Source organism: Sebastes umbrosus, chromosome 12 (assembly GCF_015220745.1).
Source record: "Sebastes umbrosus isolate fSebUmb1 chromosome 12, fSebUmb1.pri, whole genome shotgun sequence".
NCBI classification, from domain to species: domain Eukaryota; kingdom Metazoa; phylum Chordata; class Actinopteri; order Perciformes; family Sebastidae; genus Sebastes; species Sebastes umbrosus.
Window position 1 is genome coordinate 17,094,327 of NC_051280.1, and position 26,655 is coordinate 17,120,981.

The 26,655-nt window shown below is 39.2% G+C and overlaps 1 protein-coding gene across 3 annotated transcripts; it reads left to right on the plus strand.

The window, feature by feature from the left end:
- Positions 1 to 133: 133 nt before the first annotated feature.
- On the plus strand, positions 134 to 25,334 carry LOC119498662 (oxysterol-binding protein-related protein 1-like). Of its 3 annotated transcripts, none has more exons than XM_037787701.1 (29): positions 134 to 283; positions 458 to 598; positions 678 to 763; positions 850 to 924; positions 2,102 to 2,213; positions 2,294 to 2,379; positions 3,438 to 3,582; positions 3,761 to 3,828; positions 5,149 to 5,193; positions 5,534 to 5,607; positions 5,932 to 5,995; positions 6,162 to 6,263; positions 6,352 to 6,477; positions 6,585 to 6,663; positions 7,448 to 7,554; positions 13,662 to 13,830; positions 15,517 to 15,709; positions 18,546 to 18,621; positions 19,359 to 19,493; positions 20,232 to 20,329; positions 21,094 to 21,276; positions 21,388 to 21,495; positions 21,760 to 21,849; positions 22,078 to 22,204; positions 22,299 to 22,415; positions 22,565 to 22,688; positions 22,788 to 22,878; positions 23,696 to 23,716; positions 23,988 to 25,334. In XM_037787701.1, the coding sequence occupies exons 2-29, from the start codon at positions 475 to 477 to the stop codon at positions 24,088 to 24,090; spliced, it is 2,928 nt and encodes a 975-aa protein (XP_037643629.1). In that variant the 5' UTR covers positions 134 to 283; positions 458 to 474; the 3' UTR covers positions 24,091 to 25,334. The 3 variants fall into 3 exon arrangements, with proteins under 3 accessions (XP_037643629.1, XP_037643631.1, XP_037643630.1); XM_037787702.1 differs by having other exon boundaries at positions 159 to 283; positions 462 to 598; XM_037787703.1 differs by lacking the exon at positions 23,696 to 23,716.
- The last annotated feature ends 1,321 nt before the right edge of the window (positions 25,335 to 26,655 follow it).

The following is a 26,655-nucleotide window of genomic DNA, read 5'->3' on the forward strand; positions in this document are numbered from 1 at the left end:
TGTTTGTTTGTGGCTGGAGGACACTTAACTACAGTATTTGAGGGGTGGACAATAATCCTAGATACTGTTACTATGGCCTCACACACATACACACACACACACACACACACACACACCTGTTTAGCTGCTGCCTGGTCACATGATGGCTGTCAGCTGATTGAGGTGATCAGATTTCAGCTGTGAAGTAGTGAAGTTGTGGGTCAGGGTCCCTCGAAGCTGGAGAGCAAAGTCTGCGAAAGTTGTGTGAATTCAGAGTTGAAACAAAAAGGCTTTAAGGTTACCTGTAAGTCTGAAGTTGTTATCTCATTCTAGTTAAGTTAGTTATTAACAAGCTAAGTTAATTAGCTAGAGTTAATTAGTTTGTTAGATAGTGTTCAGGTAAATTCGTCTGTAGTTTCCCTTGTAGTTTTCCTCAATATCTTGGACAAGGATTTAACGCTTTATTATTGGGTCAAAGGAAGAAGTGAAGTGGTGATGGAGGCAGACACACTTGAGGAAAAGCTTCTCCTCTACTCTAAAGAGGGCAGTTGTGCTGATATTCAGAGGCTCCTTCAGCTGAGAATCAACCAAAGCAGCTCTCTCAACATCAACTGCACATGTAAGTGAAGAGAAGACTTGCATGACTCCTCCAGGTGTGCTAGAAGAGTGCTCATGTTCCTTTCTGTTTATCTCTGTAGGTAGGTCTAAAGCCAGCTCAGGATGGACACCCCTCCACCTGGCCTGTTATTTTGGACACAGGGATGCTGTGGAGGAGTTACTCAAGGTGAGAGTTGTTCATAAATACTCTGTAAATTATGTCCATTGAAATGTGGAGCCAGAGACATTTACTATATGAAACATATTTTGCAGGCAGGTGCTGATGCAAATTTGCAGAATAACATGGGCGACACACCTCTACACAAAGCAGCCTATACTGGACGAAAGGTAAACAGCTCAAAACATAGAATTCCTTCACTGTCCATTTACTATATCACAGTTTTTATCATTCGCTTTGACTCAGTTATCGAATGAGAATTTTTATTTTTTTCAAAACAATAAGCTCTGAACAATTAAATTGTTGTTCACAACAGATTAGAATTTCTCATTCAATCAAACAAATTGCACGTGTTTTTGCACGTGTGCAAAGGAGAAAGTACAATAGTCTACAATTTGCACAATAACCACTCGCACATGGCGTGCTGATCAAAACTGACAAGTTGATTCGAAGTGAAACTGTCCTACAACTTCTAAACATTATTTAATTGTTTGAGCCATCACATGCAAATTGATTCATTTAATTATCAAAATCTGTCAGACATACACGTATATTTCCAATATCTATGACATGGTTTTACGTACTGTGAGGAGGTATAATGTGTTTTTTTACTGAAATACAGCAGTTTTTTTCATTGTTGCAGGGTTTGTTTTTTGGCATTGATGTCATTTTGTGGCAAATATTCTGTTCACTGTATATGACTTTACATAAAAAAAGCTCAAAGGTCAATTAATAATACATGTAACACATTGCTACACAAATACATTTACTTTATACACATGTGTATATCCTTTTACTGTGTACTACAGTATTGTAGAACTGACTTTTCCCAGTAAACTTTGACCTACTGTTGATATGTGAATCTAAAAAGCTCAGTGTGATGCACAATAACATTCAGCTAGACAAAACTGACATTCTGGTATAGTACAGTAAGGAGTCAGTGTCAATATCAAATTTAGAACAAAACAGAGTTGTAAATAGGAAACGCTTCTAGGGTGAAAAAACATCTAAACATTTTGACCAGTACGGCTCACACGATGACAAAACAACATCTCATTTTAGTGGCATTGGCCAGTTTACTGACACAATAACGAGGTTTTGAAGCATGAATGAAATGTTTTGTTTGTGATGACCCATGAAACAGTTGTGACAATTGCACTTACAGTTCAGAGAAAGTTAAGACCGTTTCCAAAATTAGCCAAAGCGATTGAGAAAAACTGTAAGAGGGGCTGTTTGCAATGTTGCAATGTTTCCAAAATATCACTGTCACAGACACAAAATATTTCCCATTGAAGCTTTTGAGTGATAACAAATGATGGTCAGGTTTCTGTTTTTTCTTTGTTTTAGGAGATTGTTCTGTTGCTGCTGCGGTATGATGCCTGTGCCAACATAATCAATGGAACAGCTCAAATCCCTAAAGATGTCTCAGAGGATGATGAAATCATTACAATGCTTGAAGGTATGAAATGATGAGAGTATTTTTTTCTCATTACTGTAGATCAGCGTCCCTTGTTCTCAAATTGTGTTTGAATCGTGCAGCTGCAGAGAGAAGAGAGACAAGGCGGCGGGAGGAGAAGCTTCTGGAAGCAGCCAGAGAGGGGGACATCTCCACTTTGTCTAAACTGGTTAGCAGCTTACCTTTCTAAGAATTTTGCAGAATATATAACACTTTGACGGCATCTTTCTTACTTAATTTCTTAATAATTTACACATAAAACCAGGTCCTTTCACCAGTTTTGCGGTCTCTGAGATTGTTAAAATGCAAAACTACGGGATTACATTCATATTTGTCCAGATTCTAGTTGCAGAAGTCCAAAATGCTTGATATATTTAGACAGGAAGTGACAAGTTTGAATCCTAGACAGCCAAAAATAAGATAACTTGTGCCAACTTTTCTATTGACCTGCCTTATTTTAGCAGACAAAAGCAGATTCTCCAAAAAAACAAATTGGGGTTATAATTTCCCTTTTTTTTCTGTGTATACTGTTACTGGCTTAAGGTGGATACGTAAGATATTTATGTAACCTGTGGACTTCTGCGTTGTGTTGGTCAGATAGCAAAGACGCTGTAACGCAGGGATCGCTTTATAGTTGGTCTCTGTTTATTCTGATGAACACATAGGGGAAACAGTTAAATCTACTGCCCGCTTCAGCTCCTTTCCCACATGATAATTGTACAAAAAGGGCGAGCGCCATGGCAAAATATTAACCATGGAATAAAGTCAAATATACAGTAAAACATACCTGAAAAACACATAGGGAAACAAAACCTCCATGTTAAATCTACTGCCCGCTCCAGCTCCTACACAAATACAGTATACAAAACGGAAGTGGGATGGATTAGGATAATAAATGAGCCAAAAGAAATGACCCCCACCTCTCCCACAGGATAATTGTACAAAAGGGGCAAAAGGGATTTATAGTAAGGACCACAGAAGATGAAAAGATGGAGGAGGGGCTCTGAACTTCTTCACATATTCTGAAGTTTGGAGGTAAACTGTAACCAAATCAATTTTGCGTAATTATAACAACCAGAGAACAAGATGTAGAGGTACATAATGATCCTGTTACATTTAGATATAGATGAGTTCCCATTGCAGTTAGATGTGTAAAAGAGCTAAACGTCAGTGTCATCTGCTTTTGTTAGGTTGTTTTCTGTTGTTCAACTGTCTTCTGTTTTTAAGCTCAGTGGAAAAGAAGCTACGGATATTCAGTGCAGGGATTCGGTGGGGAATACGCCCTTACACTGTGCGGCCTACAGGGGGCAGAAGCAGTGCATTATAAAGCTGCTCAAGTCTGGAGCCAGCCCCAGCACTAAAAACAACAATGGTATATCACTTAACTTTACACACCACCTCTTATTATTCTGATTAGGGTATTATTAGTGCAATAACTTTACAATTTGTTTTTAAAAGAATACACATTTTTGTAAATACTACAGTATGTTCTCCTGGTTTTGTTCCTGGGTGTTACATGATGATTTATTGTATGCCTTACTGTGTTGCAGACCAGACAGCATTAGACCTGGTCCCCAGTGATGAACTGAGACTGATTCTAGCAGCCTATCAAGACAAGGTAAGCGCACATAAATAGTTTTTAATCACCCTTTTAATTACATGTGGAAGGCACAGGTAAATGAATTAAGGTACAGTAGCACGTGTTTCCACCTCTTTGCATGCACTGTCCAACTTTACCTATCAACTCTACTGTACACCACATTGCTGTTAGATTTTGTATTTTAGTCATGGTCCACAATCACCTGACACGCCAGATGGTTTGTTACACAGAACCATCTGAGAAGCAGTCATTGGAAACTGTTTGGAAAAGGGCAGGCATTTAAAAAAAGAAACTTGGCAGACGATTGAATGAATTATCTGTCAATCAAACTCAAAGCCATTCGGGAGAAGAGCGAAAACATATTTTCCATCGAGAAAAGCCTTCAGTGCTGTACTTCGCTCTTCTTTGAATGAAGAAATACTCTCCAGTTCTGATATAACTGATGCTATTGTAGCATACGCTAACCTCTTCAAGAGCCAGCTGCCATTGTTTTGAACAAACAGTAGCCTCTTCGTGTTGCCTCACACGCACGTAAGCCACGCCCGTAGCTGCCCGTAGCTCCTGACAGGACGCTGATTGGTTCTGTGTTCTGGCTTGCCGGCCACAAAAGTATTTCTTGAAGCCTGACAAGATGGATTTTTGTGTGATATGTGATCCCGCAATTCTCGCGTGAGTCTTGACATCGCAAGAATCCAGCTGCGGTACAGTAAAGGTCCACAAAAGATGATTCTTGGACTCTCCACTATCACCACCATTGGGCCAAAATCTAGCTAGGGAAAATCTAAATCTAATAAACAGTTTTCCGTAATGTTCATTAATGTTTCCCAGAAGATTAAACATTCTAATTTTGGGCTCTCTACGAGCTAATAACTTTTTCTTTTTCGTCCTGAACGTCACCACTTAGTATATCTAGCACCGTAATCACAGATTCAATGCTTCATGCATTTTGTCTTATAAGAAAAAGTGCTGTTCTGCACCTGGCCAAAATATAGATGCACACAACTGTATTTCTGCACATCTCTATACACTTGAGGTCTGGTGACTGTGGAGAAAAAGTCTTGCAAGTCAGCAGTCCTTGCTTGTGCTTGGATGTCTGATAAGCCTGGCACAGCTTCAATACAGAGCATTGCATAGTCATGGTGAGACTAAAAAAAAAAAGGCTAAGCACTAAACTATTAAGTAAATGAAAAGATTATTTACCTCTGAAACTATGCTGTAATACTACTGTAATAGAAAACAACTGAGTTGAATGTGTCTGGTCTCAAAGATCTTCAAATGCTGTCAATCAGGTTGTGTCTGTACACAAGTCTGAGAATTGTTATTTTTCTCCCCACAAAGGATTTGAGCAACGGGGTGCAGAAGATTGAAGGCCCTCTTTGGAAGGTACCCAGATGTTGAAGTGTGTTCTTTTCAACTCTTAATATGTCAGGCAATGTTTTTGTTCAGACTCCTCCACATTTGATGGTATAGACTTTTTTCCTGTTACACATGACAGTATCATCAGTATTGTGTACAAAAAGTCCCTTTAGTGCCTTTATTACTTATTATTATTTGTATTTTATATCTTAAAGTGTTATCAGAGAATTTATTAGATCATTGAATATTATGAAAAAAGATCAGGAATACTTTATTTTAACTCTCTACATATGCTCTATTTATACATTTATATGATTTACTTTTGTTCCATAGTTTATCTGTTGTTGATTTCATGTCTTTCTGACAGAGTTCACGCTTTCTTGGATGGCGATCCCACTGGGTGATAATTGAGGATGGAACTCTCTCCTGGTATCCCAGACAGTGAGATAACTTTATACGTATGCAGATTTCTTAAGCTGAAAAATGTAGTACGTACCTATATTATGTGCATACGCTGTTTGCTGCGGTAGAAGATTCTCTCTTGCTACTCCATCGTTCAACATTCGCTGTGTGTGTAAAAAGCCACATTTAACCAGACAGTGCCTTTCTTCAAATAATTCTTGTTGGAGATGGAGACATTAGTAATAGTTCCCCAAGCATTCAGTGAACTTTAAGTAGTAAGTTACTGCTGTTTCATTTTATACAGCTTGTGGCTATGTTAAAATGACTTTTTATCTATGTGCTCTCTCATGTTTCTTTTTCTAGGGCAGATGCGCTGGCTGGGGTCAGAAAACAGGGCTGTATGTCTCTAACACAAGCTTACTGCATGGTAGGTAGTAGAGGTCAGAGGCTCATTGTAATTGGTTAACCTTCATGACTATACATAATGTCCTTTAGATGTTTCAGTTGTGATTACGTTCTACTTACGACATGGTGATGTTTTGACATCTAGTGCGACAAGCGTGACGGCAAGTAATTTAATTTTGTCATTCTAGGTCAAACCATGGGATCATTGCTTCTTCACGCTCAGGTGCTTTGATGACACTGTACATAATTTTAAGGTCCCGTCAAAGACCGATTCAATGGCAACAAGAAAAGTGAGACGAGATTTACCTTCTATGCTGTTGCTAGTGGTTCTGCAAGGGTGGACAATGTTGTAAATGCTTCTGATATTTGTCCACTTAGAGATGGTTGGATGCTTTTGAGGCCCATTCATCTTACAGCACTCGCCACTGCACCCAGGAAGAGATCATTAACGAGGCAGATGGTGATGGTGGCGAGACAGTGAGCAATCTGTCACAAGCCCTTCAGGTAAGATCAAGTTGAGACCCTTTTAATAAGGTATATTATTAGGCGACAAAGTGTTATTTAGGGAGGAGAATTCCGATAAGTGCATCTCTTGTCCTGTGCTCTTGCAGGCAGCCAACGCTTCCCAGCAGAAATTGGAGAGTGAATTGTCAATATTTCTATCGATGGTGAAGAATGAGGAGAATTGTGGTAAGAGTCTTGGAGTTGGTCACATATCAATGTTGTTAATTCAGTGTTAATTTTTTTTTTTTTTAATTTCTGTAATTTTATACTAGTGCTGAGAAGATGAGTAAATTCAATTGTTTTGTCAATGGACAGAAAATTAATTGCAAACTTTTCTGATAAACCTAACCCTGTGGTTCCCAACCTGGGGTTCGGGACCCCTCAAGTGGTCGCAAGATAAAAGTTAGGGGTCGACTGGACAATAAAGAGGAATAGAAGGAAGGGGAAAACATTTCAGCTACACAAATTTTTTTCTGACTTATCAAATCATTGCTTTTTTTTGTTGTGAAATACTGAAGAGTTTTAACCCTCTAGACCTCTAAAAACTATTTAATTGAGTAATCTGAGAAGGGAATATCCCTCTTTGGTTTAACTGCTTACAGTTTATAGACATGCACAGCCTGTAATGAGGAGTCAAAAGTAGGTATTGCTTGGACATAAAGTGTCACATGCCAAAAAAGTTGACAGTGGCCTAACCCCTAACCTTTTAATTGTCCATTTAGCATTAAAACATAAAAAAAATCTTCTGTTTCCAGCTTATCATATGTGAGAATTTGCAGTTTTTCTCTGTATTTCAATGCAAATCTTTGGGATTGAAGACCTTGCCATGGGTTCTGGGAAACTGGGGCAAATGGGGAAAATAGGTTGATGAATCATTAAAAACTTGTCAACAAATTAATCAATATTAAACATAACCCATGCAGCCCAACATATATGCACTGAGCATGTATATTTTTATATTTTTCAACAGCATTGGCTGCCCCTCTTCTACTGAAAGCCAAAGAGACCAGTGAGCTCTCCAGTGAAACCTGCGCTGCTCTCCATCTGTGCCTTGAACTGCTGTCAAAACAGGAGGAGGTAGGGAAACATCTTCATCTTAATCAAGCCTGTCTCAGCATGTACACGGTCGGGCAAACTAACAAACGTCATACATTACAGTTGCCTTTGGGGTTTTGGGCTTTATTGTCCACCATCCCACTATTACTGACATAAAATTCAATGCAGCCAGAACCATACAAACTTTGCAAAGGTTTATCTAATGTACTGATGTAATGTTTGTTATGAATGTGAAACAGTGTTGTCCTTGTGATGCAGAACTTTGACATTTAAATTAAATCTAATTTAGTAATAGTTTTGGAAGCAAGTTTTTATTTTATCTTAGCTGCAGCTCACTTAGCATGTATGAATCTACATCTCATTGATTCCCATACCCTCACCCACGTGCTGTGCTCCTATTGGCTGATTAAATTATATTGCATGATTTACAAAATCCTCAAGCTCCTCCCCTTTACATTGGCTCCTTCATACCAATCAGGTTTGAAGTTTGTGTCCCTGTCCACCTGTCCCAATGGCCGTGCTGTCCCCTTGTGTGGTGGGGGTTGGGTAATCACTGGCTGTGGGAAAGGACACCGACAAGATCCGCTTTTATGCTTAGGTCTGCATTCAGCTTGCAGATCAGTGTAGACACACACACACAGACACCCTTGTACTAGGATCCACACACTCCCGCTCTGGGGAAAGGCTGTGCATTGAGCGAAGGAACTGAAGCGTGTGCATATTCACAGGCTCCGCTGGAAATACATGCATTCACCCTCGTACAGTGAAAATACACGCTCGCAGGCACACTTCCACATGCCAGAGCATCCGAGCACAGGAGAAAGAGGAGACAGTGACGGGACTCTCATCCAGTATCAACACAGGTACAAACCAAACAGTTGTTCTTCTTGTATCTCAGCGTTTTTTTTATTGTCAGCTAAACAAACCGGCTGTGTTTGGAGTTGGGCTGGTCCCTGATGACTGTAGTGTAAAGTGTTTGAAGTTTGGCATAGATTTGATTTATTCAGGTGTTTTTAGTGTGTTGTTGATTTGATGGCCAGTCTGAAGCGTTTGCATAAGAGAAAGCTATTCATCAATATGCGGATGTCATTTTTATGGATTTAATGATCTGAATTCAGAGTGTGAAATTGAGCATGTTTGAAGTGGTGCTGAGCGCTACGCTGCTCATTGCATCTTTTCACTGAGATCATCTCATACAGTAATGAATTCTGAAAAAAGGAAGAGCATGGAGTGGGATCGATTTAAATTACATTAAAGACTTGTTAAATTTAAATAATGATGATACATTTGATATGGTGATATTCAAAGTTAAGCTTTTAAGATACAAATTGTGGGTTTAATCATTTTAAGGCAGCAGTTGTTTTTTTGTGTTGCACTACAATTTAGCTGCTAAATTAAGAACTGGGAGATCATGAATTGGTCTCACACATTTTTCTCTCATTACTAATTAATTTGAAATTGACACTTTTGTCAAAATACCACTCTAAAATGCTGTGAGACTGTGTCTGCTGATTGCTGCTTATACTGTAGTATGGTGTGTCCTACAACTCTTGTCTTGCAAAACAGGAATTAGGATTATAATTATATGGAGATTAAGGACTCATTCATAACTGAATTAATTTCCCATCGGATACAGTAAAATGCTGCTTTGTAAGTCAGCTGGTTATAATCCTGCACAACAATGCCCAAATGCAGCATGTTTACACAGTGATGTGTTCATTGCCAAACCACATTATCTTGGTATGAATTGGCAACAGCTGTTGTCCTGTCACAAGGAATAACCCGGCACTGTTATCACAGCGAGGCTGAGAACATTTCTTGCAGCCTCATCACCCAAGAAGCATTGCAAGTGTCATAACAATGGACACTGAATTAATTTCTGATAACCAGACAGTATAATAAGAAGGAAATGTCTTAACAAGCATGTTATATCCACTGGTCTCATGTTAAACTGGTTCTACCACATGTACTAACTGGATTATATTTTCTACGCTGCTGAGATTGGCTGTATTAGGCCGTATTAACTCTAATCCCACATTCCCATTGTCCTTCAAAAGATGCCTCTGTTGCTGTCACTTACATATTTGTTGTCTACAGTACATAATTTACAGTAGTCACATGCTATTGTGCTGTCAGAGTTAACGCGATAATACCGTGTTAATGCAAATTTGTTTTAATGCCACTAATTTCTTTAACGCATTAACGCAGTCGATCTCTGAGGACTCAGTTTTGAAGCTAGAGTGAAGATACTGGCATCATGTGAAACCAGAAAATCTAAGGAATCCATTGGTACCAACCACGTCATACTAGGTCCCTTGACTTCCGACCTCAAGATATGTGAATGTAAATGGGTTCTATGAGTACCCACGAGTCTCCCCTTTACAGACATGCCCACTTTATGATAATCACCTGCAGTTTGGGGCAAGTCATAATCAAGTCAGCACACAGATACACTGACAGCTGTTGTTGTCTTTTGGGCTTGAGTTGTGCCATGTTATGATTTGAGCATATGTTTTATTCTAAATGCAGTACCTGTGAGGGTTTCTGGACTATATTTGTCATTGTTTTGTGCTAATGGATTTGCAATAATAAATATATACACACATTTGCATAAAGCAAGCATATTTATCCACTCCCATGTTGATTAGAGTATTAAATACATGACAAATCTCCTTTCAAGGTACATGGTCAACAGATAAAAAAATGTGGCATTAATTTGCGATTAATCACAATTAATGATGGACAATCATGCGATTAATCTCCATTAAATATTTTAACCGATTGAAAGCCTTAGTACTTTGATGTCTGGGCAGATGTGAAATATAGAAGCACGATTCATAGCAATTGCACTGTTACCCTTCAGCAGAGTATATGTGATGTGACCCATTTCAGCAGCAGCTGCAGAAATAAAGTATGCCAGTGAGAGTGCCACATTTATACAGTGCATGCAGGGCACAGAATGACTGGTTGGTGGCTACATGGCATTTAAAGTGGAGAGATCTGTGCTGCCAACTCTCATATACACAACACAGATTTATAAGCCCAACCTTTCTCTGCGTTGCTCAGGCAGCAGCAGGCTTCCACACCTGTCAAGAAAACAAATGGAGGCTTACAGCATGAAACCACTTAGTGGTGACACGCAGATAAGCATATCTGTCAGTTTGTATTGCTCTGAAGGCAGGAGAGTGGCAGCATAGTTTCTTTTTTCTCTCTGCGGTCATTCATAACTTTCTGTCTACAGTCTGTAAGAAAGCAGATTGCCCTTCAAACCCTTGGGGATTGGAAAGAGCACAAAGTACCGTTTGACCTTTTACATCAACCATCGTCACATGGGTAACTGACCTGCCGGCTGTCATCTCTCACCCAGGAGAGGCTTTACTGGGCACAGCTAAATGTTCATGTTGGTCCCTGCTCTGACTTCCTTCTTTTTCGGGTCATACGAGATCTGGATAAGACGAGGAAGTGTATATTCAACCTTATCTTTTTGGTTTCTGACCTTATAGCCAAGGGTGTGTATGTACAGAGAGATACTTTGGGGTATTTCTGTGTAATTGGTACCGCATCTCTCTGCTGCACCGGTACTCACGTCAAGCTCAATTAAAATAATTTTTTAGTTGCTTAGCTCCAAGCCAATATACAGTTTGATATACAAATACAGTTAGTTATTGCAGAGTACTGTGTAGAGCTATGATAGATGCCTCTGAGATTTGTTTCCCCCTCAGCAGAGAACAGACATTTTAGAACAAAGTGAAAGCTCTACCCTTTGGGGTGTTGACCAAGGAGAAGCTTCCCTCCCAGGCTCCAGCAACAGCTACTGCACACAGCCTCAGCAGGGCTTAAAATAGCGCTGTTTGTGCTCAGGCGAGAGGATGCTGTGAGAGCGAAAGAGCTGGCTGGGATAGTTACACAACAAAGTGTTCTGTTCCTGGCTGGGCTCTTAAACCAAGTGCCTGGGACAGGGAGTGTTAACACCGGCTCCTAAACAGCGTGCTCATTTAACTTCACACCATACGTTGAGAAAGAGGCTTGAATTAATTTGGGACTTGCAAGAACATCCCTTTTGGCACACATTTGATATGTGAAATGGGGCTCATTAGCCAGTGTCACACTGCTGTTGTTGACGGGAAGCATTAACTTGCCAATTAATTTTCTCAGACTTTTTTTCTATATCTGTATGGAAGGACAAATCTTACAGAGGTGTTTGTGGGTTTCTCAAATAAGAATTGAACAGAATCCGAACATCTACACTGATACTGTATTTCTCTTTCTGTACAAAACATGACCTCCAGGGGCTGAACATACAGTATACATAGCAAGTGTGATGACACCAAGAGTGATGGTGTGAAGTGTGTCCTTGACTGTAGCAGTTGAACCTTGTGTGAAAGAAGCCGCTAATGAGCTTCTCTTACATTTACGCCAAAAATCTGACAACAAACTCCATGTGTATGTTCAAGAATACAGGTCTATATAAATTGTTAATGCATAACTTTAGTGTTTTCCGGATTTTTGTTTCCATCAGATGTGTGTGTATTTGTAGAAATAGGGTGATATGTTGCAAGGTCATGAATGCTTCAGTTCAGATAAACGTAATGTAGCTTGAAATGTTCTGGCCAGAGGTGTTTTTATTGCTTTCTGTAGCAGAGTTAGGATCTGCATATTGTTGCACATGAGTCATTCTCACCTTTCTGTACTGTATGTGTAATGAAGTTTTGCTGAGTCAAGTCTAGGGGCTCAAAAGAAAGCTGGTTTACATTATGTAATTCAGTAATGTATTTAATAAACCCTTAGTAGGTATTGGGGTGTTCCCATCAACTATTCATGGATTGGAATCGATCAATATTCATTACTTAATGGCCGGATCAGCACCCCTTGAAAAAAATAAACAACAATCAGCAAATTGGTGAATTTGTGCCTCATCAATCATGTGTGGCTGATCTCCATCACACAAGAGTCTGAGGCAGTATATGGTCCCAGAATAAAGTTGGAGCTGCTGACGGTCACTCAGGGACATTATCTATATACTGTATATTTATTTATATTTGTCTTATGATTTTCAAAAGTCAAAATGAGCGCTATTTAAACAATCGTAGACACTAGGGTCTATTTCACATTTGTTACTTTATTGGGAATATCACAGATCATGAACCTCTCGGAGTGGAATTTCACCGAAATTATCTTTTTGACCATGTTGATCACATATAATCTCCATGGTGATCACTGAAACACTGTCCCCGTAAGGGTTATAGCCACATTTCTGAAAAAGAAATTCACTTTGTTACTGGCATGAATTATAATCCACCTTTAGCACATCAGCAGATGTGTTGACAGGTGTTTCTTTGTGCATGGCTGTGCACACAAGTGATAATACTTCAGGCAGCAGAAGAGATGAGGATGAACTTTTCATCTTCAATAGAAGACATTGGCCCTGCTCTGCAGTCTCAGATTTACAGTGTGATTTACAAGCTCCTGTTTCTCTCCGCTGCCTTCCCCAAGGTGACTCGGGGAGTGTTTTTAAACCATGGAGGCTGTGCTCCATTTTTATGAGCATTTATTATTATTTTCAGTGCACTTTCCTTGCATTGTAAATTGTTTTTTGTCTGTTTATCATACTTAGAAATGCATTGAAATTGTAAATTTCCTTTTCATTTTTTAAGAAAAATGTGTTGTTATAGCCATTATATTATTATATGTCATTTTTGGTAGCATTTGTGGATATTTGTTAAGTTGCCCATCTTCTGTTCAGGTAGTAAAGTACGCACAACTGCAGCGTTAGACAATAGGAAACACTGATCTGGTGTGTTCCACAGTGGCCTGGCTCAGGTTGCCCTGAAGGGACACTCAATCCTGGGCTACAGAGCTCTCAGAGACTGGGGTGTTTGGTTCCGACTGGAGGAAACCAGATATGTGGGCAGGGTTAGAACAATGACTTGCCATCAGAACCACAAAGACCAACACATTGTGGCAGCTACAGAAGCAGATCAATACCTTCATATCAATCAAACCACCAGTTAATCACAACTGTCTATATACTTTACAAAATATATATGAGCATATTCTCTTCATTTACTTTACCTTGTCTCTGGTGTGTGTCTGTGTGTTTTATCTGTCTGGTGCTTCTGTGTTTGCAGGTGTGGAGCCTGAAGCTAGAGCAGGAGGTGGAGAAGAACAAAGCTCTGACGGAGGCCCTGCAGACTTTGGCAACTGAGCACCACGAACTCAAGCAGTCGCTGTGTAAGAGCAGGAGGTCGTCTACCCTCAGTACCCTCACTGAAGATGACTTCTATGATGCTGTGTCAGGTCCGTAGCCTCTAGGTGGACAGTTAGTGAAGTAATCAAGAAGTTAATATCTTATTGGGGTCAACAAGATCAGTACATCAGTACAGTACATCTTGTTCTTCATACACAGTCTTGACCAGGTCGTAAATTAGACAAATTAAGTCTCAAGCATTATCTGAATAATTTTCTTCCCTGGTAATTTTCTATTTTTACTAATGATGCACTTAAACTAATATTGAGTTAAATGCATTGGGCTGCGCTCCCATTGTAGAACTTCCCTTCAAGGTATCGTGTGGAGTTTTTGTCCTCTAGAAGCGCTATGGAGCAATGCCTTTACAAGTGGGTCCCCGTTTTGTTTGAATGTGCACGAACAGGCAGGCGACGCGATACACATTCCTGCTGTTTGTTTCACAGTATTCTGCTGTTTGACAACTGTCTGCAGTTTGTCAGTAAAGCGCAAAGAAGAAGCTTGCAAACATAGATGTAAAAAATGCACAATTTTAAACCTTAAAAAAAAATCTGCTTTCCAAATGTTTTATGAGGAAGGCGTTTAATCAGTTTATCCAGGCCTCAAAGATAAAGACAATTCATTTTGAGTAACACTGGATGTAAACCACAATTGATTACAAGAAAGCTCTACAGGGCAACTTCAAGAATTTGAACCAGTATTGACATACTTGTGTCAGAATAAACGCCTCCAGCGGCGCAAGTTGTTCTAGTATTGAACTGCTTCATAGTTATCAGTTCTCACTTCACATACAGAATAATAAGCATAGGTAAGAAGTACAGCTTTGCTGTGTCTGTGTGTATAGTTGTACCCATTGACACTCCTTTGGCGCTCTGTCTGTCTCTGAGATTGCCGAGACAACGCTGCCAATGTCCTCTTCTCTTATACTCCAGGGTAATGAGATAGTGATTAGCTTAACACTCTTACTGCTTTTAGTTTTTACAAGTACAATTCATAAGATTATTTGACAGTATTTACTGCACTGTATACTTCTTTGTATACCCAGAAGCCCTGCCATGGTGATTATTTACACCAGACTTCCTTCTACAACATGTTTGTGCACCATGGACCAATCTTTCTCAGGAATCATTGCATTATTCATAGATAGCCCTGAGTTATCTACTAGCCAGAGACACTAAACACACATAGACTCTAAACTGTGCTCAGCATATACGTACATGAGAATTTTCACATTGCTGAGGTGAGTGTGTAAAACCTTAAACACTGTGCATATGGCACAGCCATGCAGCTGTTGTGTCTGAAACTGAAATTTCTGTCAATACATTATTCTGTATGGAAGTACATGTACTTACAATAAGCACTAATAACTCAGACTAGCATATACAGTCCTCCATCATAGTGTACAAACACTATTCTCCCCTTCCTTTGTGTATGTGACAGTACCTGTACTGTCACTGACAGGGGAGGAGTAGCATCCAGCAAGCACAGAGCAAACAATGTTGGAGGAAATGAAGCCTCTGCGTGGCCTCTCATTGGAACACAATCCTCAGGTGGGGTTAGGCTGGCAGTAGGGAGGGGGAAGTTAGAGAGGAACTCGAGCACAAGTGCTTATTCGCGGACAGTGTACTGTTCAGGCTGCAGCTTTCTGAGCCGGCCACTCGAACCTGTATGTACATACGTGTGCGTGCGCGCGAGTGTTTGGTATGACCTGGCATCTGCCCCCTGTCATCATCCCACAGAGTCGGAGTCGGAGCTCTCGGTGAGCGGCTTCCTGTCTTTGGCCAGTTACTCCTGTGAAGAGGACGAGGGGAGAGACACCCCCCTTCGCAGCAGCCTCCGCCATCCGAGCGCACTCAGGGGGCCTACCGGAATGTCAGGGGAGGGTAACCATGGCAACCAACCCGCCCAGCACAATGGAGTCAAGAAGCACAGGTGGGACATGCTCCAGTTATGATGTCATGCTTGTTTACTGGCTTAAATGATGGCAAACGGACGAGTGGAAATGCAATGAGTGCTCTTCAGACAACCTATTCACTGTTTATTTTGTGCAAGGCTTTGTTTAAGATAATTACCACAGCTGGTAGCAGGATTCAGTAGTATATAACTTTACATTGCTGTGCAACTAAAATAAATATCGCACATGTGATTTTTTAATATGCATGCCTGATGACAGGTTGTAGACTTCAGTCAGCAAGAGGATAGGCCAGTAAAGGCAGAGTTGGTGTAATGGGATACCACCTTTCCACTCCGGTCTGTTTTTGCAGTCAGGTGTTTTTGTTTGAGCACCCAATCCACAGAGAATAGCCTGTTTTGTTTTTCCTGACAGATCCAAGTCTCCAAGCGAATAATCAGCGCAGCGCTTGGTGTTTGTTTGTCAAATCTTCACGAAAAAAACAATCTCTTTCATTTCCGTGGATGCTGATTCTGGCTTGGCCTCTCTTCCTTAATCCAACAAGTGATCCATGAATAATTCAGCATGTGCTGGCTCAGAGTAGGAGTTGGAGGAAAGGGGACTGGTTGGCTTGCTGGCTAGCTCTGTGTGCGTATGTGTAGACTGTGTGAGGGTATGTGTGTGTTGTGCATTTAATATTTATGAGGTGTCTATTTATTTGGAATTACTCTTGTCATTCAAAGATACGTCTGTCCCTTGTTGCCTGTAGATGGGCCTAAGTCTAGTTGTTTAACATTCCTCTCACTCTTTACATTTCTATAAGGGCCACCTTACTATGGACCGTTTCAACGGAATTGCATTGCTAGGCAACAGCTTGGGTCCATGTTTACTTCCTGTCAGCTTATGCCATTCACATAGACTGGCTTCGTCCGAAATTGCATACTATGCACTACATACTAAATGTGTGTACCATCATTCAACATACTTTTGTGTGAATAAACAATAGTATGTATCTTTTCGGACGCACTGAGCAGTAATTTATGTCGTCACTTCCTGAGAGCCTCCTTGCCGGTTGGAGACGTGTAACCATGGTAACCCATGCCAACCCATGCCAACCTCATGTGACCAAAACAACAGTTTGTGAGAATCAAAGTCTGAATTAATTTAAAGTATATATTAGGCCTCGCAAAGTGAAATCTTATACTCACAGTTAAATTGAAGCGTTATTGATGTTACAGAGCTGTCCGTCAATGTCTGTTATGAACGTTGTCGTCACTACCGCATTGCATTATGGGATATTTATGCCGCCGTAGTTTCCAGCGTTGCATACTGTAATATTTCACCGGAAATGGGATGCAATTTGCATACTGTTGGTTTCATAATAAGGTTTCGGGCATAGTAAAATATCTCACATACTGTTTTAGCATACTAAATAGCATGTTAGTATGTAATTTTGGACGCAACCATAGTAACAGGAAATAAACTGGGACACATTTGAAATGTTTACCTATCTGTGAAATGGTCTATAAATTATCTACAAAATAAATCTCCAAATAATTTGTCTTTTGACTTTTTTTTTACCACAAGTAAACAGTAGTGCAGATGTATTATTTTCATGCATGTAATAATAATTATTTGAAGACTGATATAGCTCAACCATAGACAGTGTTGGCTGTAAGACGTACCTGCTTTGAAGTATTGATTTAGTATGTTCACAAGTCCAGCCTCACTTTCAGGTTGGCTTGTGTTTCAGTAGCCTCTGCTAAACAATGCAATTTCGCTTCAAAGGTTTATCTTATCTGTATTTCTGAAAAACTGACACATGAAAACAAAGATTTCTGACCATATTCTAAGCTAAATGGGCTTAACTTGAAACTTGGAGCATCTCATCTTAAAAAAGTTAAAACTACAGGTCCCATGAATTTTCATACATGTACAAATACTGTAGAGGATACCATTTACTTTGCAAAAAAACCATCAGGTTTCAGTTTTTGAAAACGTACAATGAAAGAAATACATTTTGGAGCCGAGGCTGGTGGAACACAAACTAGGCCAGAAGTATAGTCTGCCATGCATCACTGCGCTGCTCATCCTACAGATGGAGCAAACCCCCCCCCACCGCCTACCCCTCTGTTTATTTAGTTGAAGTAATGGCTTTTATTTGTGTAGTTGCTTCAGCACTCAGTTTTAAACAAGGCCACCATCTGCCTCCAGCAAGCATACCTGTAAAACAGTCCTCTCCACAGTTGTTAGCAAGGCTGGAAGATAAACTCGGTCACAACACAGACCAGATTTAGTCAAGCAGCAAAGGCTAAGCTTGAGAGGGAGTAGGAAAGCAGCTGCATGTGTATAAGTTAAGACAGAGAAAGTTCAATCACAGTGTACAAATGTGATTATCTTAAAGTGAGAAGTATTTTGAGCTAAACCTCATATGGAAAAAGACCTATTTAAGGAGTGCAGTTGTACATCCATTCATGGGTATTGCATGAGGCTTGAACAGACCAGCTGAAAGCTCATTAGCTTACAGGTGTCAAATGACTTTGTACGCAAATGGTGGTTCAAGCTATGTCTGCTCTGCTGCTTTTAAATAGTTATAAGCAACGTACTAATGGTTTTAATGTGTGGTTATTCCAATACTTGTAGATATTGGATTTTTGCTCCGTGCCATATAAGAAAAGTAAATCCTTTTTTGAGTGTGGAGGAGACCAGATGACATGCCCTCAGGCGTCAGTGTTTGCCTGCTATGAATTGCCCACCTGACATAAAATAAACAATCTGATAATTTCCCATTGATAAAGTTTAATCCTCTTCATTAATGTAATTCTCTGTCATAGTTGACGGTGCTTCTCCCTCTCTCTTTATACTGCTGTCCTACAGAACATCTCTACCGGCTCCCATGTTCTCCAGGAACGACGTCAGCATCTGGAGTATCCTGAAAAAATGCATTGGCATGGTGAGACCAGAGTATTCTCCTCAGAGAGATGTGTTTCAATTTACTGTCTGGAGAAATTAATTACTAGCTTGAGGTATTGTTTTTAAGCAGACTAAAAGTTAGGTAATTGTGATAAATTTTTGTACTTCCTCCTTAACTGATGGTTTTCAGGAATATAGTCATTAGTATCAGTGTCTTGGAGTCCTAAGGGAACTCAGTCCTCACCCAGCCCTTGTCTGGGTTTAATTACATTTAATAATGTCTATTAATGTTTTATACCCCAATTAAGCGTGGCTAATGATTCATGCATACGCAATTCAGTGGGCAGACAGATAGATATACAGACAGATATGAGGTATGCATAAAGTGCGTTGAAGAGTGCAGTCATGTCGTTATTGAATTAAGATATGTTAATTATCGTAATGTCTTTTTTTCTTATATTGTAAACATAGGCAAACAATCACTGTTGCAGATATTACAGTTGGATGTTAGAATATAAAGAATAGTGCAAAATCACCAAAACATTGAACCCACCAAGAACACCAACGCATAAGAAAAACTTTAATTTGGCAGTTCTGTTATTATTGTATTTAACTGTATATAAATAAGTCAATGATTTATACACCATATATTTGCTTTACAAAGATGGGATTTAGCTCTATTGTATTACATTTTAGAGATGTAACTAGTAGAAATGCACACAATCCACTGCTCATGCAATACTTTGTTTTCTCCATCTTCTCCAACATCTTTTTCAGGAGCTGTCAAAGATTGCCATGCCTGTGATATTTAATGAGCCTCTGAGTTTCCTCCAGCGGTTAACAGAATACATGGAGCACACCTACCTCATCCACCAGGCCAATGCCACAACAGACTCTGTCGAGAGGATGAAGGTACCACAATGCCCGCGTTTACTTTATTACATAAAAACAAATATAATGGTGATGTCAATTGTTGCTTCTCATGCAAGGTCACATTATTTGTTTGAATCAAGTCAAATAGTACTGTAGATTTACTTTCTAGCCTTTCATAAAGTACTGTATTGTTTCATTTTTTTACTATCAGTGTCTTTTTGAATAAAACAGTGGCATGTTATTATGAGTAGAGCGCTGCAGGAATGAGTCCTAAACCCAGAAATGAGTTAGCATTTTAGCACTTCTGGTTCCCTCGTCTGGAAGTCAATGGGTTTTTAGTTAGATGCCTGAAATAAGGTCTGTGTTTAACACAAGATTAAGAGATTTTAACGTTTTGTTTTATGATATAATACATCAATAATTATCCCACTTGTGAATTTGGAAGCCTTAATGTGTCTTATAAAAGGCAGTTGCTAACAAGTGGCTAAAAGCGACTATTAAATCTCATCACGCCTACTCGTCCGCCTTTACAGTCTTGTTGTGTATACTCGTGTTCTTGCGACCGTGGTGTAGTTTGTTTATAATCTATAATCCAAAACCCAATGGAAAAATGCCATTGACTTTTTGTCGAGGGAACCAGAGCAATGCTAACTTCCTGGTTGTCCTACAAAAATACATCATCCCTGGAGCACTCTATAATTATATTATATTTCCCATCATTATCAAATATTGAATTAGTTACCTGTAATTTGGTTATAATAAGTCAATGCTTTGTAGTGTGTTGCAGCATTTGCTGTGTCAGCTGTAGCATCGCAGTGGGAGAGGACTGGGAAACCCTTCAACCCACTACTGGGGGAGACCTATGAGCTCATCAGGTAAGACAGTGGATTTATCAGTACTTTAAATTCACAAATATGTTTCATGATCACCTATACACAGAACATTTTGCCTTTAGTGAAGATTTATTTTTTTATGCCTCTGCGCCGGTGACAGCCGTGGAGGCAAGGATTTTGGGTTGAAAGTCCGTCCGTACCATTCTCGTGAACGGATGGAGGGAATTTCTTCAAATTTGGCACAAACGTCCACTTGGTCTCTAGGATGAATTGATTCAATTTTGGTGGTTATGTCTAGAAGGTAACCCAGAAGTTGCAAAACTCTCACAAGATGGTTCAACTTAAGCATTGACCTTGAATGATTAAGGTTAGGATAGGTCGTCGGGCAGAGAGACCTTCTAGACACGACCGATTTTTGGTGGGCAAAGGTCAAGTTCACTGTTACTTCACGTCCATCCCATTGTCATGAACGTGATATCGCCTTGAGGGAATTTCTTCAAATTTGGCACAAAAATCCATTTGGTCTCAAAGATGACTTGATTCGATTTTGGTGGTCAAAGGTTAAAGTCACTGTGACCTCACAAAACATGATTTTGGCGATAACTCAAGAATTCATATCTTAATTATGACAATTCCACACAAATGTCTAATAGGATAAAATGATCAGGTGATGACATTTTGGACAGACATGGATGTAAACTGCAACTTGACTTGTTGGCGGCGACATACAGATACAACCGTGAAGGCGGTAATTCTAGTTTAGAGGGTTTTCCTGTAATACCAAACATGTCCCTGTTCTCCATCAGAGACGATTCGGGCTTTAGGTGGGTGTCAGAGCAAGTAAGCCATCACCCTCCAGTCAGTGCCTTTCATGCTGAGGGCCTCAATGAGGATTTCGTCTTCCATGGCTCCATCTACCCCAAGCTCAAGTTTTGGGGAAAGAGCATAGAAGCTGAGCCCAAGGGACTCATCACACTGGAGCTGCCCAAGTGAGTGCACAGTCTAAGACTGCTTTGCAAGTCTAATTTGATTCCTTTTGAGGTAGCAGCATCTTATGCTCCTTTTACCGTCTTTGCCTTCTTGCTTCTTTCTCTCTGCAGATATAATGAAGCCTACACCTGGACAAACCCCACCTGTTGTGTCCACAACATCATTGTTGGTCAGCTTTGGATCGAGCAGTACGGCAGCGTGGAAGTGATCAATCACAAGTAAATGGAAATTCCCTTCTCTTTGTGCTGTTCTGTTTGTCTGCATTCTCGCCTAGTGCATGAGACTTGGGTGCATGAATATCTTTCTTTCTGCGCTCTGCAGTGTTGATCTACTTTCAGATGCAGCTTATTGATCATGGGAGCAGAACTGGGACAGTTGCCATTAAAATAGAAGAGGCAGGATAATTAATGTTTGAAAGCTTCAGCTCGCAGAAGGAGAATAGTGAAAGAGAATTGGTAAACAGTCTTGTCATTCTGTGGCAGGACTGGAGAGAGATGCAGCATGATGTTCAAACCCTGTGGCCTCTTTGGGAAAGAGCTTCATAAAGTAGAGGGATACATCCTAGATAAAAGGTATCTTTTTCATTCAATTACCAATGATTTCATTATGCATGTGATGTTTTAATGTGTCATCAATTACAACATTGCCATTTACTGCGTCTTATGTGATGTAACCAGTTTATATCATAGGAATTATTGATCAGTATTGATAGAATATACTAAAGCTCAGTGATGATGTATCAAATATCAAAGGCATCCAAAGCTGTGTTTTATTAACATTTGTTCTTTGTATGCTTGCAGCAAAAAGAAGCTCTGTGCAATATATGGCAAATGGACTGAATGTCTATACACAGTAGACCCTGCTACGTTTGATGCCCACAAAAAGACTGACAAAAAGAATTCAGATGAAAAGAAGGGCACTAAACAGGTATTCAGTGTTACTGCTTTCAAAGTCACCTGTGTTCTGCCTCCATTTGGTTCAAGTTCAACTTATGTGTGTGTATTTATCTCTGTGGACCCAGAGCAATGTGGATGAGGAGCCCGAAGAGATGCCTCCACCTGATGCTGAGACGGTCCAGGTTATCCCAGGCAGTGAGCTCATCTGGAAGATAACGCCACGACCAGACAACTCAGCCAAGGTACGAGAAGACAGGAGGGGTTGAAGGAGAACAATTTGTAAATTAAAAAAAACAAAAAACAAGCAGAACAGTTTAAGATAAGGGATTGTATTATTTTCTTGCTTCTTGTCCTCTGAAAATCGGTGGTAATTTAATTCTCTCTCTGGCAGTTCTATGCATTCTCCACTTTCGCAATGCACCTAAATGAGCAGGAGAAGAGCATGGAGGGAGTTAGTGCCCCAACAGACAGTCGCCTCAGACCTGACATTCGCGCCATGGAGAATGGAGATATAGGTAAAGTATAAAACCTTGATTTGAGTACCTATTACGCCACACAAGCTTAAATACCATCTCCGGCAGTATTCAAATTTCTATATCTATGCCTTTTTATAGATTTGGCAAGTGGAGAGAAGAAGAGACTTGAAGAAAAACAGAGAATGGCCCGGAAAAATCGCACCAAATCAACAGACGAATGGAAAACGAGGTGAGTTAGCAGGGCTCAACATTAACTTTTACAAGTGGTTGCCAGAGCGGCAACCAGCTTTTGGTGGCTGAAACTGAAAATATTATAAATGTTTGGCATTTTTAATCACTTTATATTTTAAGTACTTAATATACTATGCAGTTATATGTCAGCTTAATAATGAAACTGTAGCATAAAAGAATAAAAATGTTATTACAGTAACAAAACAAAATTCTTTGTAGTTTGTATTTTATCAGATACTTTACATTTTACATTAATTTGAATCTTAAAGAGGTACTGCACAATTAAACATGTTTTTTAAACTAAATGATATGACTGTACTGTAATGAGACACATCAGTGCTGGTGTTAATATACAGACATTTCTTACAAAATTTATAAAAATCGGCATTTCATGGGTTGAAAATGGCTCAACATGCCATCTACTGTTTTAAATCAGCCCTGACACTTGCAAGGTTAATGTTGACAGAGTCAACCGGTTGGGACTTATCCATGTCATGAAATGTTACATTAACACTCAGAGATTGCCCCCACTTCAGCATTAGAGTCTTGGATTGTGGGTCCTCTCACATACAGCTGAAGAGACTTGGTGCATGTTTTGCTGTTTGGTGTCCCAATTTTTGATTTGTTAAAAAGTGAATTGGTTGCCAATTTCTCCAAATGGTTGCCAATGACAACCTGGCAACCGTTACTGCCGAGCCCTGGTTAGTGAGTAATATGATGTACTGTCATTTCCCCATTGCTAATTTGTTTTACTAATTGCCTCCCTATTCTCTTGTGTCATCAACCATGCCGTCCACTTTATTATAATTGAGAAGGAACGCTGCACTTGGCCCAAGGTTCGGTTCAAAGCTTTGCCTTCTTGTTGTTTTGTCTGGTGTGAAGTGCTGCACTATATCACCCTCCTCAGGACAAAATGCACAATTACAACTGTGTGTTGTTGTGTGTTTAATACTGGATATATAGTTTGAACGAGGAAAACTAGCAACATTTCTGTAGTGTTGTGCTTTTTTTGTGTGTTTTGATTAATCTGTGATTCTTTTATATGTCTCTGTTATCCCAGAATGCTGTACTCATTAAATGTCTCTTCTCATTGTTAAAACTCTGCAGGTGGTTTCAGCAAGGACCCAACCCTCACAACAAAGCTCAGGACTGGCTCTACTTGAAAGGCTACTGGGAGAGGAACTACACTCACCTGCCTGACATCTACTAACAAGTAGAAATACACACAAATACCAAACACATTGATATCTACTTTTACCACCTTTGTACTTTATCTGCTCTACTGGGGTTTGTGCAAGGGCTCCCGAGCACATGCAACAATGTCATGGAGTTGGTAAAGTACAGCAGATAGGGTTGAGAAAATATGCTTAAAATGTCTTTAAGCAGTCAAAAGGCAGTAAACTACCTTAAACTAAAGTGTGAACACCAGAGGAATATATTCTTCAATAGTTGTGTGTGAACAATGAAGCACAAAAACTTGTTTGCTTAATAATTGTGGTTCTTGACCACTTAAGTATGGTATAGGCATGTATTGGAAAAACTAGAATGTATTTTAGAAATATTTATATATATATATATATGTTATATAAGTGGAGTGTTTAAACAGCAACCTTGGCTTTGTTGTTGGTAGTTTTCCATAATTCCTGCTGAGCGTGGAAACGTTTTGCTCATCAGCTTCATTGCAGAGACATACGAGGCAACACCACTACGAACGGCTACATTGGAGTGTACGATGCATCCTGAGCACATCGATTAGACATTTATATAACTCTGACACTGATTCTACTTGTGCATGCTGCATTAATGCAGTACAAAGTATCCAAATAGACCATTTGGGAGCATTTCCCTTTTATTTTCACTGCTTGTTTACACAATTGATTGCTGCAATTGATTGTAAATTTGTCTAGCCGTTTCTTCATCCCTGTTTCTCTGCAAAGATGATGGCGAGTAAAATGTTACTACACTCGGCAAGAACTGTGGCCAGTAACCCAACAATAAAGCTTTTATAATAAAATAAATGTTTCAAATATAATATAATTATGCCCTAAACTATGTACTGTATAGATGTGTATAGATAACAGCATTGCACATAAGTCTACCTGACTCTGTGGACACAGTAGCATTTTTTTTGTAACTATACTGAACCAGGGACAGTGGCTCTGCACTTATAGATTTGTTTGTATGTGTGTGTGTGTGTGCGTGTGTTTAAAAGTCTTGTCATAGTTTAAGAATATAGCTAATTATACTTATCTATTTGAAATCCAACTATCACAATAAATGCATGTGCATCACTATAACTATGCAAGCCTTACCCCCTTCACAATCGAGCACTGAATATTCCTTTTCTCATGTTGTGGATAGCTGCTATAGGTTTTAGTTTTTTCTGTTATCACTCCTTTGGTTATAAAAACAGAATTTCTATTGTTGCTAAATAAAAGCTTAATGTTGATTGGCCTTTCTTGGTTTTGTGCGATTTGCTGTAATTTTAAAAACACGTCTTAATTAGATGGGTGTCTTTTGGATTAAGGTGTTACTAGATGAGATTCAAAGTGTTGAGGTATTTTACTATATACCGTCAACCCTACGGTCTGGTCTACCGTGGGCCATGTCCTATTTAGCGAATGATCATGAAATTTGTCTTAACCTTCCTATTTTAGTAATCTACTCACCAAATTATGCAGACTGTTCTAATTAATCCATGGCTCTCTAGGGGATAAATCCAGTTTGAAAATTCCTGGAGTAATTAGACGTTCCTGTCTTAATTAATTATGTCTTAAAAGATCTTGTGTGTAGGATTTGGCGGCATCAAGCGGTGAGGTTGCAGAACCAACTGAAACTTCTCCCGTATTCCAAGCGTGTAGGAGAACTACAGTGGCCAGTACGAAAGTGGGAATGGCCCTATCTAGAGCCAGTGTTTAAATTAGTTTTTTCCGCCATACTATGACTTTTTATTTTTTCAACATACTATATTATGGCTTTTTTTTTTACATACTGTAGAATGACTTTTTTTGTTTTTTCAACATACTGTACTATGACTTTTTTTGGACATACTATGCTATGACTTTTTTTTGTATTTTTTAGAAACACTATACAGGTGTATAGTCAGGTGTACTCAAGTGTAAAGTAAAATTTCACAGTATAGTATGTCAAAAAATTTAATTAAAAAAAAGTCATTGTATAACATGCCGAAACATTTCATGAAAAGTCTGTATAGCATGTCGAAAAATTTCATGAAAAAACTTTATAGTAGAGTATGTTGAAAATTTTCATAAAAATAAGTCATAGTATAGCATGCCGAAGAATTTCATGAAAAAAAGTCATAGTATAGCATGTCGAAAAATGTCATTATAAAAAGTCATAGCATGTCGAAAACTTCATAATTTAGTATGTCGAAAAATGTCATTATAAAAAGTCATAATATAGCGTGTCGAAAAATTTCATGAATGAAGTCATACTATAGCTTGTTGAAAAATTTCATGAAAAAACTTCATAGTATAGCATGTCGAAAAATTGCATAAGAAAAAGTCGCATTATAGTATGTCGAAAAAAATTCATGAAAAAGTCATTGCATAACATGCCGAAAGATTTCATGAAAAGTCATATTATAGTATGTCGAAAAATGTAATGAATAAAAGTCATAGCATAGTATGTTGAAAAAATTTTATGTAAAAAGTCAAAGTATAGCATGCCGAAAAATTTCATGAAAAAGTCATAGTAAAGTATGTCGAAAAAAATTCATGAAAAAGTCATTGCATAACATGCCGAAAGATTTCAT

Excerpts from the sequence above, each read along its gene's own strand:
- LOC119498662 (XM_037787701.1), top strand. The coding sequence starts at position 475 with ATGGAGGCAGACACACTTGAGGAAAAGCTTCTCCTCTACTCTAAAGAG. Across the intron at positions 2,380-3,437 it reads TCTCCACTTTGTCTAAACTG|CTCAGTGGAAAAGAAGCTAC; the intron begins GTTAGCAGCTTA and ends TCTGTTTTTAAG. Across the intron at positions 18,622-19,358 it reads TGAAAAAATGCATTGGCATG|GAGCTGTCAAAGATTGCCAT; the intron begins GTGAGACCAGAG and ends CATCTTTTTCAG.